The sequence below is a fragment of the Tamandua tetradactyla genome, chromosome 3, assembly GCF_023851605.1.
Source record: "Tamandua tetradactyla isolate mTamTet1 chromosome 3, mTamTet1.pri, whole genome shotgun sequence".
NCBI classification, from domain to species: Eukaryota; Metazoa; Chordata; class Mammalia; order Pilosa; family Myrmecophagidae; genus Tamandua; species Tamandua tetradactyla.
Window position 1 is genome coordinate 192,096,696 of NC_135329.1, and position 13,021 is coordinate 192,109,716.

Sequence of the window (13,021 nt, forward strand, 5' to 3'; positions counted from 1 at the left end):
TGAGATAAGACTCTGTCAACCAGAAGATTTTTATTTAATTCATTGAGAAAGGTCACCAGTGCTACAATCAAACAAGATTAATATGGGGCAAAGAGGGTTATGTCATAATTTTAGTAAGAGTGGGTCGAGGCTCAATGTGGGGACCCCATGCCAATTTGGAAGCACCTGTGACGATGGCAGAGGATGTGCTTGCCCCTGTAGACCCAGGCCTCAGAAGCTCTTCCTACCCATAGACTCACAGGTCTGTAAATAGACCCAGATGTCTTCTGGACTCCACGTGTACCATCTGAGAAACATGATACTCATCCATTTCCTCTCATTTAGACTGCCTAAATGGAAGTTCTCCCCTGTTCTTCAAGCCCTCCACTAAATGGGGTTGGTATTCTCAGCATTGCCCCTCTATAGTCTCCTCAACTTCTCTTTGGAAAAGTTTTATCTTCTGTATATAATCGTGAAATTCCCTGTTGACCCATTTCCACCGTCGCTGTGTAGAGGTAAACAGATCATGCTTACAACTTGATAAGGGAGAGATATCCTCAGGGACCTTAGAGGTTCAGTCAGACATCTCTAAGCCCTGTGCCTTTTCCCATTATGATTTGGGGTGCTGGCAGCCGAACCAGATAAGAGACAGCAGAGTTGCATGTACATGTAGTTGCTTAATATATATAATAAATATTATTCTGAACCTAACTCTCTTAGGCAGAAAAAAATACAACTTGGTGTTTTTGTTCCAAGGGCAAATTCCACCTCTAGCTGGAGCCCTGCATCTGGAATGTTTTCCTGTGGATTGCTCCTGTAGCCTAGAAGAAAATGTATGGGAAGAACTTGGTACCATGTGATGATGCCCTTGTCTGACTATGGAGGGCGGTGTGGGGTCCTGGTGGGGAGGAGATGGGAGCAGCTAAGACCTAACTCTGTATGCTCCTGCCATGTGAAATGCATGTAGAACCCCCCGGAATCCTCTGAGCAGCCCACTGGGAGATGAGTGCTGCTTGTCCTTTTACAGATGAGCAATGGAGATAAACAGAGCTTGAGTAATTTGTCCAGAGCTGCACAGCTGATTGGTAAATTTGGGATTCAGACCCTGGCAAGGCAGTTAGACCCCTGGTGTCTGAATTCTTGAACCTCTGATTGCGAATGGTAACAGTCAAGGAATCAAGGCTTTTCTAAGCCTGCCATCCTTTCTGATCTCCATCCTGCCAACCATTTCATTCCCCTTCCCTGAACTCTGAACTTGGTTCAGAGTAGAGTTCCGAACTTGGCCCTTGAACTTGGGTCCTGAGGTATGTTCCAGAGAAGAAACGGATGCTCTACTACTTTTAAAAAAAGCATGCATCGGTAAACAAGGCGCTTGGATTTCCTCATCTTTCTGGCATGCTCATTGGGAGTGATGGGATCAATAAAGGAATGGAATGAAACATACCCTTGAATTTAGGTGGCCTCTGTGAGAGTGGACAAACTGACCTTCACCGTGGGAAACATCTCAGATCAGGAAGCCAACTCTGTCCTCCCAGAGAAAACTGCCCAGTTCTCCCACCACCCCCATCTTCTGCACATTATGATTTGGGGGTGGGGGGCGAGGCACTTTTTCTTGGGTGGGCTTCTTCCCCCATGAAAAGATATTGAAGAATTATATTTTATAGCTGTTGATGGAAAGACAAATGTACTACTATTGTATATTAAGACAGTTTCTTCCTTAAAGTTTTTTTTCTCCCTTCTGATTTTTAAAAAGAAATTAAAACCTTTCAGCAGGCTCTAAAACTATCATGGGCCCTAAACTCTGTGCCTTCTTTGCCTAAGGGATGAGTTGGCCTTATCTGGAGCCTCCAGGCCTGAATGCACATTTATCTGTGTGTGTCTGTCTCCAGAGTGTGTAGAGGGCCTTGTTCGGAAGGACAAATGTGTACTGGCCTCTAGGACTCAGCCAGAGGATGCTTCTTTGTCCGGTGTCACTGATAGAAGGGCCTGGGAGGGCTCTGGGAAGAGGGAGAGGCAGGCTGAAAGTCCCCTGGGATGCCCGGGGAAGATTTCAGAAGCTGTGGAGTCCAAGTCAAGAACGGCTGAGGCTGTAGGGTTTTGGGAAGGGGTCTTAGCTACAGGTGGGAGTTATAGGAGAGCTCAGATCTGTTCTCTGTGGGACCCCCAACCATTTCAGCAGTGGGCTAGGGGAACCTTTAAGGCTTTGGACAAAGCCTAACTGCAGAACAGTGGTTCAACTAGGGGAGATTAATCTCCCATGGGCCATTCAGCCTGGAGAACCTTTTCGTTGTCCTAACTTGGGGAGGCTGCTATTGACATCTAGTGGCTAGAGGTCAGGAATGCTGCTAAGTAGTCTATAATGCATTGTACAGTACAGCCCCTGACAAAGAGGAATTATCCAGTCCAAAATGTCTGTAGTGCTGAGGTAGAAAAACCCTGCTCCAGAGGAATGTTCTAGACATGGGGTCAGGTCAGTGGAACTTTCTAGAAGCTCCTGCATAGGACTAAACATGGGCTGCCTTTCCCTAATTATAAGCATAGTAGAGAGGCAATCTTAGTGAAAGCTTAGGGGTGGGGTGAGGTGGGGTGGGACAGGCAAGTGAGCAGAGCCGACACGCCCAGGAATGGCGGCAGCATGTGGTGGCAGCAGATGCCCTGCGCCCTTGTCTTCTCTCGTTACCACAGACACAGAACACTGGGACTCAATACAATAGTGTTGAGGTCTCCAGAGTTGGTTGACCAGCTGGGCAGGGTGCAGTGAGGGTGACAGGCCAGAGGCTGTGCTTGGAGTGTGACCTGTGGTACACAAGGAGCCCCCTAAGCGTGACCTGGAGGTTGGAGCTTTCCCACTTAGACCCGGGGTTGGTTGGGAAGGAGGCAGAGGGCTTTTGCCTGTGGCCCAGTGCAGCTGGGGAGAAAAGGACTTCCTAAGCAGCCATGCTCTGCTTCTCATGCTGTGCTCCCGGGGCCGGTGCTGGCAGGGATGGAGAACAGGGGGAACCTGGCATTGTCCCACCCCAGATCTGGATACAAGGAAGCCTGGGGGGTGGGGGGGAGGGGTGGTTGGAAAATGGCAGTAGAAGGTGGATCTGCCCTGAGGTGGTAGGAACAGGGGATGAGCTCCCTTTCCCTCTGCTTGTGCCAACATCTTCATTATGTTTCAAAGATTACTTTTAAGAGATGGATTAACCGAATCAGACTGCTCCTATTTATTTTGGGTCACCTCAGATTTTCCCAAGCCTCTCGCTGCACCCCACCATCACTCCCAGTCTCCTGTCCTCCTCCTCCGGCTTCCACCTGCAGAAGGAAGGGGGTATCTCCATGGTTGGCCCCAGCTCCCTGACCCAGACAAGAGGTGGGCCCCCGCAGACATGGGGAGCAGCGGTGCAGAGAAAACCTGCAGCAAGGCAGGGCTACTCACCTCTCTAATTTAGGACACCTGGCAGGTACCCGTGCAACGGGGAGCTCTGAGGACTTCCCATGAGGCCCCTGGATTTCTGCTGCTTTTGGCCTCTAGTTGGAGGGGGGACAGGATGGGTGAGAAGCATTTGGGGTAGGTTAATGGGTTTGATTGAACCCAGGGAGACAGAACCGCCCCCTAGCCTGGAGGCAAAGGCTTCGGGGTCACCCTCCCCTGCAGGAGGTGGTGGGGCTGCTGGGAACAGGGTTGAACCTGCACTTGGTTCTATTTAAGGTAAAACCCATTGTCCCAAGAGCTGCCTCTGGGGAAATGGCCTTCCATTCTAGGCAGAAGAATTTTCCAGGTTTCAGAGAGTTTATTCCATTTTTAATTTTCCTAAAGTTTAAAACTTTTGATTAAATTTTTTTGTTTTAGTGCTGGACATTTGAAAATTTAGCCCCCTCCTTTTATTTTTGTTTCCCAAGCTCATCATCATGAACACAATTTATATTTCATGTTGCAGAACATTGGACGATTTCAAGGGTCACTGATGGGTGTGGAATTGTTGGCCAGCACCAAGTGTCCCCAGAGTTCTTGTGCTTTTTTTTTTTTTTTTGGTAGTTTTCTCTTTCCTCCTTGCGTTTGATCCTGATCACCATTATCACATGCATTTCTTCTTTTCCTTTTTATTGTGTTGATTTTATTCTGTGGTGGGCTTGGAAGCCAGACATCTGTGCTTCCAGTCTGAGCCGCCGGGGTTCTTAATGTGGTGATTCTCTACGTGCCTCATGAGGAAAACGCCAGAACGTGAAAATGCACGGACCTGGCGGTGGTTGTCGCGATGCTGCGGCTCTTCTCCCCTGCTTCCTCGTCCTCGACCGGGTACCACGCTGCTGAGGCTGCCGATGACTGGGGCACCGCCATCTTTATCAGCATCGTCTCAACACTTGTGTAGCTTCTTTGCCCCAGGTTTACCTATAACATGCTGTCAACAGTTGTAGGAGGTAGGAGCTGTTACTGCCCACAAAATACGGTTAAGCCACGGAGGCACCGAGCGGTGGTACTGGGGAGATACAGCTGGTATAGAAGGTGGTGGAGCTGGGAATTAACCTGGAGATGTCGTTGTAGCCGGTCTAACTACCCTGGCGATCATTTGCTGGGTTTGAAGGGGGTGTTCCTATAACTCAGAGACCTCACCGGGTATCAGTTCCCCACGAGGAGGGGAGGGGTGGGCGTGGACCCCGGTTTGAGCCCCCCTTTGTCCTGGATCCTGCTTGTGTTTGTCTCCTGGAGCCCTGGAAGCAGGGGCTGCTCTCATTCCAGCACCCCAGGCCATACCTGGCACAGAGGAGATGCCCCACCCCTCAGCTGGTGAGTGCGTGACCGCTCAGTTCACAGCTATCCAGAGGCAGGCATTACAACCTCCATTGCTCAGGTAAGGGCTGGCAGCAGGGCTGGCTCTTTCCAGGTACAGCATTGCTTGAGAGTGGCTGTTTAAGCCCCTGTGCACACCACACTATGAACACGCACACATACACACATTTATCGTCCTTGTCGCGCCGCAGGGGAGCCATTCCGGGCATTCTGGTCTGGGGCTCTGTTTGCTCTGCTCTGTCAACAGCAGCTGGGCTGGGCTGTTTGATTTCAACCCCTGTCGCCTAGCTGGGACTTGTCCCCCCAGTGACGCCTGTGTGTGTGATTTTGTTCCTCTCGCCCTCTCCTCCCCTCACTGGATGTGCCTAAGCCCAGGCAAGACTGCAGTAGCTGGGGGCCACTTTCCCAAACCCCTCTACCACTCTGTGTACACAATAGGAGACGTTTCGTGTTGTTTACTGAGGGATGGCTTTAACTGATGGGTGGGTTAAGACTAAATGTTCCTTGGACAAATAACTGATGAGGCTTCAGGCCGTATGCTAGACTGAAATAAAAGGTTGAGGAATCCATATTTCCTTTCCTGGGGCACTCACGTAAGGGGGAAGGAGCTGCACAGATGAATCTGGACCCAAATAAGAGTCAACAGCCAAAGGAGCAAAGCACTGTGGGGACTCCAAGAGGGAGCAGACTGGCAAATAGCAGAGAGGGTTGGAAACCAAGGAATCCTGATGGAGCGTAGTTCTCTGCTTTCTCACTCCTTCACCAGACATGGCATGAGGCCAGTGGTCTCTGCAGCGTGAGTCTTTACGACCCACCTTATCTCTGTCCTTTGGGATCAAAGATGATGAACTACTTAAACTGGGGGTTAGTGGTGCGTGAATCTGGGAGCTCTTTCTAGAGAAGAATGAGAGCCCTCAAAAAGGACTTGATCCCATTCTTTGTTAAGTTCCTAGCAGGTGCATTCTATGCCCCTCTGCTCCACTCTGGCCTCCTAGGATGGAGGCAGGAGGGAGAAGGCATTGGAATAATTGTTTCTGGAGTCAAAGAACTGGGTTCAGATGTGGATCTGTCACTTCTTAGAGTTGTCGTCTCGGTGAGATATCTGAGCCTCAACTTCTCTATCTGTGAAAGAGGAAGTGTGCAAAGATTACCCCATTTCAGGAACTGTGAAAATGGCAATAGATAATTGATGTAAATTCCTTTGCTCAGGACCTGACATGTAGGAGGCTCTCGGTTGGTGTTCGCCATCTCCATGCGTGTCACCGGCAGCCATTTGGGCAGCCCCTGTAGGGGCCCCGTCTTTTCAGGGAGATGGGACCTGGAATTCTTCTCCTCTTCCTCTGCAGATGAGGGCGGCCTGACTGAGAACCACGTGGACGGGACCGCAAACGTGTTGGGTGGTGGAGGCGGTGCAAGCCGGAAGCCCCTCAAGTCGGGCATGAAGGAGCTGGCTGTGCTCCGGGAGAAGGTCACCGAGCAACACCGGCAGATGGGCAAAGGTGGCAAGCCCATCTTCATGGAGGACCCCAAGAAGCTGCGGCCCCCGTCTGCCAGGGTTAGTGGGGCCCCTTCTGGCTAGAGGGGTGGGGGCCTCACAGCTTGGGGAGGTTATCTCTCCCCAAAAGATCCGTTTACGTCCTGTGCTACTTAGAGTCAAAGTACGACTATCACCAGCCTGCTATTATCGTGTCTAGTAACCCTTGGGTCAGTTATTCGCTTTTGGGGCCTGTGCCTCTGGCTTTAAAATGAACTATGCATATGATTTTCCTGAAGTCCCTTCCTTAAACCTCCGCATTTCAGTGTGAGTTGGTGTGTAGGTACTCCAGAGACAGCTACTTAAATTCTGCAATAGAATCTAATTTGCAAATCCCATTTTGACTCATCAGATCCTTTACCATCGAGTGAAGAGAGGAGGAAAATCTTAAAGCCATCTGCCTTTCTTGAGGGGGTGGGGTAGGCATGACAATACGGCACCACCACCTGGCTTTGTGACCTTCCCCATGGATGAAGGTCTTCCTGAGGTCGCACCTGGTGCTGGTGTGTTGGGAGCTCCTTTCTCACCCCAGTCCTCCTCCGTGCTCTCCTGTGCCCTCAGACCCCCTGCCAGCAGGAGTTGGACCAGGTCCTGGAGCGGATCTCCACCATGCGCCTTCCAGACGAGCGCGGCCCCCTGGAGCACCTCTACTCCTTGCACATCCCCAACTGCGACAAGCATGGCCTGTACAACCTCAAACAGGCAAGTGTGGGCCTTGGCCTGGGTGGGAGAGGCGCTTCCTCAGCCCAGGCCCGGGTGTGTCTTGTTCCTGTCCCATCCTCAGCTCCACTTCCCAGCTCTAAATGCCGAACGGGGTACCCAGAATTCTGTAACCATGGGGATTCTAGCTGCCAGGCCAGGGAGGGTGGGGCCTCACTCCTTGGCCTCAGGTGGGTCAGAGGCTGACTCCACTTACCCAGCTATCTGCCCCAAACCCTGGGGGTTGGGTTGGGAGGGAGCCTCTTGGAAAAGCGAAGTGGGTTAAACCAGCGCTTCTCCCATTTTACCGAGCGTTACTTGGAGGTGATTCCTGGACCCCACTCCCAGAAATTACAATTCAGTAGGCCTGGGGTGGGGGCCAAGATTCTACATTTCTAACAAGCTCCCAGGTGATGCTGCTGCTGTTGGACTGAGGGCCACACTTTGAGAACCACTGGTTTAATTCATTGGCCAAGCAGCTGCTTTGATTTTCAAATATCTCAGGAAATGAAAGATCAGGGATGGCGACTCACCATTTAAAATATTTCTCAAACAAATGATAGAATGACATTATAAGCACATTAAAATTAAGAAAGTAAAAGCCACCCAAGAGCCCTCTTACCCATCCCATCCTCTGTCCTTCCACATTCTAATGATCAGTGTGCCTAGGCAGTGTTTTCCTCTTGCCATTATATGATCAATATTTTCCACACAGACGTTGTAAGGATCATTGTTAGCAGCTGTTTAATATTCTATGGATCAGATGTTCTTTTACTTTGCCTGCTCCTCTTTACTGCACTTCACCCCATCTCTATAGGGAGTAAAAGTGAAAAAGTGAAATCTGTGTTTAAGTTATGGCAGAGAAAAGGGAGGAGGAAAAGTAAAAAGAAGTAGTATGAGTTCCACCTGGAAATTGTGTTTTTAAGTAGAGGTTCCCAGCCTTGGCTGCACACTGGGATTGCCTGGGGAGCTTTTAAAAATATGGAGGGCATCGCTCCATGCCCAGAGATTGGGATTTTGTGGGTCTTGGGGGCTTTCTGGGCATCAGGAGTTGTAAAAGCAGTCAGGGTTGACCAAGAGAGTGGCGACCTGGCGCCAGGAGCCGGAGAACCAGGCTCTGCTCATTCTCAGAGTCGCAGGCAGCCACCTCTGCCCCTTTAGTCATTATGCTAGTGTCAGAAGCCATTCATTTGCACACACCCCCTCCATAGCTACTTCATTTGGAGCTCAGAAGAAGTAGCGATGAAAGATGACTATGTGTGTTATCAAAGGGATTTTCAAGAGTGAGTACTTGATGGGTAAGAGCCTGGACCCAGGAACCAGACTGTCAGGGTTGCATCTCAGCTCTGCCTCAAATACCGCCTGACCTTGGGCAACCTACTTAGCCATTCAGCGCTTCATTTCCATCCTCTGTAAAATGAGGATAGTGATGGCACTGAATGTACAAGGTGGCTGTGAAGATCCAGTGAGTATAGAGGTGAGCTATCAACTCTAACCAAGCAGCGACTGTATTGCTTAATGCGGTGTCTTGCACTTAACACGGTGCTAGCCCTGGCTTTGATTATCATTTGTACTTTTTGCCTTGTTCTGTGTTTGAACTCTGGTAGGATGGATCTTAGGTCCCCAAGAGATGGAACCTTCTTGAAGGGAGGGGCTGAGTCTTTTATCTTTGAGCATCTTGGACAGCCAAACTCATCAGCGTCACCATGGAGCTTGTTAGCAAATAAGAATCTCCCCCCCCTTCCCCCCCCCCCCCCCACTGAATGGGAATCTACATTTAACAAGAATCCTGGTGCACACTAAACTGGAGCGAGAACACTGGCAGCACTAGTTCAGAGCCCACAGTAGCTGTGTGAAGGCAGGAAAGCTGGAGGATGGATGTCCCTCCATGTTCTCTTCTCTCTCCTCAGTGCAAGATGTCTCTGAACGGGCAACGTGGGGAGTGCTGGTGTGTGAACCCCAACACTGGGAAGCTGATCCAGGGCGCCCCTACCGTCCGGGGGGACCCCGAGTGTCACCGCTTCTACAGTGAGCAACAGGAGGCCCGCGGGCATGCCCAGTAGAGCAGTAACCCAGAGCCAGCCCGTGCCTGGTATTCCCCTGACCCCTGCTCGCCAGACACCGGCAGAGAAGGGAGAGCACCTGGGTGGTAGGTGGTGGGGGATTTTCCAGGAGTTTTGACATGTGTATTTATATTTGGAAAGAGACCAGCACCGAGCTCGACACAGATCCTACCTTTCCCCTCCCACCTCCCCAGCAGGAGATGCCTCACCCTCCCCTTCTCCCTTCCCTACTGGGGAGGAAGAGGGCTGGTCACAGTGGGGAGCTGGGGTAAATGTTTGGGAGGTGGGAAAAAGACATTTTTATTTTTGAACCTGTGTGTCTCTTTCACTTACAATTAAAGGAAGGAAAAATAAAGCATGTGTCTTGCGCCTAATTTTGGGGGACTTCCCCGGGAAAGCGATCTGGAGCCCTACTAAATGTCCTTCTAACCCAGCTTTGTCCCCTGCCCCTGGGAAATTGGGAGAATGGGCCTCAGTTTCCCATTCATAAAATGGGGATGGGGAGGATAGGGCAGGAGGAAGGGGGATGTCTTCCTGCGAGTGGTGTTGGCTTGTGGGCACAAGAGACCCTTAACCCAGGTCCAACTCAGCATGCAGCCCCAGAATGTGGCGTCTCCCCTGGTGGGCTCCCCAGTGAAGCTTCCCAGCCCCCTGTGGCCCCAGGTGGCCCTGTGCAGGGGCAGATGAGCCTTGGGCAGGGGGGGACGTTTATTTTCTTTTCCCCATGTTCAGAGGACAATGAGAGAGCTGAAGCATTGGCGTTGGGGTTCTCCTGCCCCTGCCTGCCCACAGGACATTTCAGCTCAGCCCCCAAGGGAGAGGGAGTGGGGCCCTTGTGGACCAGCCATGCACAAAGATGTTACCCTGGACAATTCAGGCGTTGCCCTTTGAGGGGCCCATATAATTATTTGGCTCCCAGAACAGCAGGTGTTAACTGGATACAAAGGACTGTGGGTGTAAGAGCGGAGGGGCCAGAGAAACTGAGGCACAGGCCACAGACCCAATTAAAGTGCCATATATGAGCTCCACCTGCTTTGTTCTGTGGGCCTTTATACTCCTGGCAAGTTCTAGGAGACCCCCCCCCCCCCCTTTGCCCTGGCTCATGGAGAGATCTGCTCAGGGATTTGAGGCCCACTGCCCATCCCTCTGCCCCCTCGGGCACGTGGTGCACAGCCTACTGGCTCATGTTACTTTATGCTCCTCGCCTGGTCTGGGGTCTGACCCCTTCTGCCCAGAGAGGGGAGGGTGGCTGGGGGAGGTGGCCACTCCGGGCAGAAGGGGTCAGATCCCAGACCAGGCGAGGAGAGGCAGGACACCTGGGGTCTTCACTGGGGGTGGGCTTTCTCCCATTGGAACCGGAAGAAAACCAGCTCCCCCGGACGGACGAGTCCCAGCGAGGTGTCTTCCAGGTTGCACCAGGCAACGCCAGCAGGAGATTTGGTCACTTAGCGCTCTCCGCCCGCCCAGAAGTACCTTAATCCAGTCCATCCTCCTGACTCCCTGAAGAGGGCGCTCCTAGCTCCACGCTAAGCTGAGGAAAAATGTCCCAAGAGAGGGGCCCCTCGCGGATTCCCGGGAGCCGCTCAACCCTGCATTCGGCGCCCCGGCCGGAGGCGTCAGAGAGCCGAGAGGGCTTTGAGCTTGGAACTGGGCGGGCCCTGCGGGGAAGCACCGGGCTCATTTCCTTTCATTCAGCTGATGGGTGTTCCCGCCACCCGCCGGCTGTAAGGGCAGCCGCTGGGGTCCCGGGGGTGGGGGTGGGGGCGGCAGCCCGCGCCGGGCTGGTATTTGAATCGACTGGGGCGCTTAAAACTCGGATGCCGGCAGGGTCCCCTCTTCAGAGATCCTGATTTAATTGTTCTGGGGTAGAGCCCAGGCAGGGGCTCTATATTTTAAGTCTCAAGGGGATTGTAACGCAGAGCCAGGGATGAAAACCAAAGTGAGGCAAAAGAGCAGGGATCGTACCCCTGGGTTCGAATCCCGACCCGCCACTTGCAATTCCATATGCCCGGGGCTGCCTCACTGGCCTTCCCAGGTTCCCCCAGCTGTCTAACGGGCCTAATCCCTGCCTCAGACAACACGACGGTATCAGTGTAAGGCTGTGGATGTGAGCGTGTTTCGGACATTATATAATAGGAGCATTACGGGACTCTTGGTGGGATCAACTCGCATGCCAGCCCCTGTGCGTTGAGACTGCCATCTTGCTTGGGCCCTTTCTGCCACATTTTGCAGATGGCTGAGGATTCCACAACCCCCCAGCCCATTTCCACGGCATTTACCCATAGCCCCCTTGTACTCCCAACCCTCTGGAAAGGTGGATTTTGGGAGTGTGAGCAGCCCCTTCCCAGTGGTTCTCAGCCACAGGAAACTGCACTGCCTGGCATGTAACATGACCTAAAAACCTTTGCGGAGGTAAAGCACAGTTGCACCCATGTGAGGAGATGGCTGGCTGTGCAGAAGCCAGAAAACAGCAAGCAGCTCTCTCACCTTCTGCAACAGTTACTCCTTCGCCTTTAATTAAACCTGGCAGCTAAACACCGGGGCTATACTGCCACTGTGTGGTAACACTAAGAACTGCAGCTGAGCATCCGTTGCCCTCCACAGTCCTGCTGATTCTCCAGACGTGGTTCCACGAGTCTGGAATAAGTCCATTACTGGTGCTTGTTAAACGTGCAGATTCAGGGGTCTCATTCTATACCTCCTGGGTTGGAAGCTCGAGGAGGGAGCTGGGAATCTACATTTAAACATGCTTCATGATTGATTCTTAGGACTGATGACCTAATCTGCGGGCCGAGGGCAAAAATGAAAATTTTTCATTTTTGAAAATTATTTTAGGAAAAGAATTTCAAAATGGTGGCCACAGAACATTAATCCAAGTCCAGGTCCCTGTGTGACCGCACAAATTGCACACCCTTAACACCGGTCCAGTTCTCAGGTCCTATGAATTCAGAAAATCACTGTCAAGGTCACTGATTGCATTTGTTCGATGTCTTGAGTACCAGCTTCATATGATGTAGTACTTACAGATTGTGGGTGTGGAGGCGAGGCAGACTTGTGATGGAACTTGGGCTCCACTAATTTAGGATTATGCAACTTTGGACAAATCTCTAACCTCTACGAACCTCAGTTACTTTATCTTTAAATATTGGATTGACTTCTATTTCAAAGAATTGTCTGAGCAAATGAAATCATTTCTGCCCCATAGTAAGTGCTGCCTAAATGTAGTTATTACTATGTTTAGGCCCATGTTTAGGCTTTTAGGATGAAGATGAAAAAGAGTATGGACCCTGTCCTCAAAAGACTGACATTCTAATGGAGGGAACCAGCCAGGGACCTAGAGCTTTTACCATCCATGTGGACCAGTGTGGCAGAGGTGTGACCAGGTGCTGCGGAGCAGTTAGGAGGAATATATGCAACAGGTGTCATGGAAGACATCTCAGAGGGGTTTGCGAGGTCAGGTCTTAAGGAGGAGGTAGGAATTAGGGGAAAAGAGTGATGTGTGATGTGAGTATGGGGAGAAGGGCCAGGCAGAGGGAATGCATGGGCAAAGGTCATTTGTCATGAAATACACGAACTTGTCTGCACGTGGTTGAGGATACCTGTGGTTAAGGAATGATGCAAGTGGGTGAGTAGCTAAAGATGAAACCAGAGGGAAGTCCATCAGGAAAGACCTGGGGTCTCTTGCTGAGGGATCTGAACTTTGGACCAAAAGCTTCGAAGAGCAAGGAAGGAATTTTGGTAGGGGATGGGCATGATTAGATCTGTCTTAAAAAGTGGACTCTTGACAAAAATGTACAGCATGGAGGGCAAGCCATAGAACAGGAGCAGGTGAAAGGCCCCGGAGGGAGATGTGATAGTGACCCAGATGAGAAGTGGGCATGAACTGAACTAGGGTGGTGTCGGGGGAATGGAGAGAAGGGTCAGATTTAAGAGCTGTCAGCAAGGTCGCTGATAGGACTTGGTGGCTTCTGG

General features: G+C 51.3%; 1 protein-coding gene across 3 annotated transcripts in view; it reads left to right on the forward strand.

Moving 5' to 3' along the window:
• IGFBP2 (insulin like growth factor binding protein 2) overlaps positions 1 to 9,404 on the forward strand; it is a 91,581-nt gene extending 82,177 nt beyond the window's left edge. For all 3 annotated transcript variants that reach the window (XM_077155075.1, XM_077155074.1, XM_077155073.1), the window contains 3 exons: positions 6,100 to 6,308; positions 6,849 to 6,989; positions 8,897 to 9,404. In XM_077155075.1, the coding sequence (XP_077011190.1) occupies positions 6,100 to 6,308; positions 6,849 to 6,989; positions 8,897 to 9,049 (503 nt within the window). In that variant the 3' untranslated portion in view covers positions 9,050 to 9,404. The remainder of the gene's footprint in view (positions 1 to 6,099; positions 6,309 to 6,848; positions 6,990 to 8,896) is intronic.
• Positions 9,405 to 13,021: the final 3,617 nt, after the last annotated feature.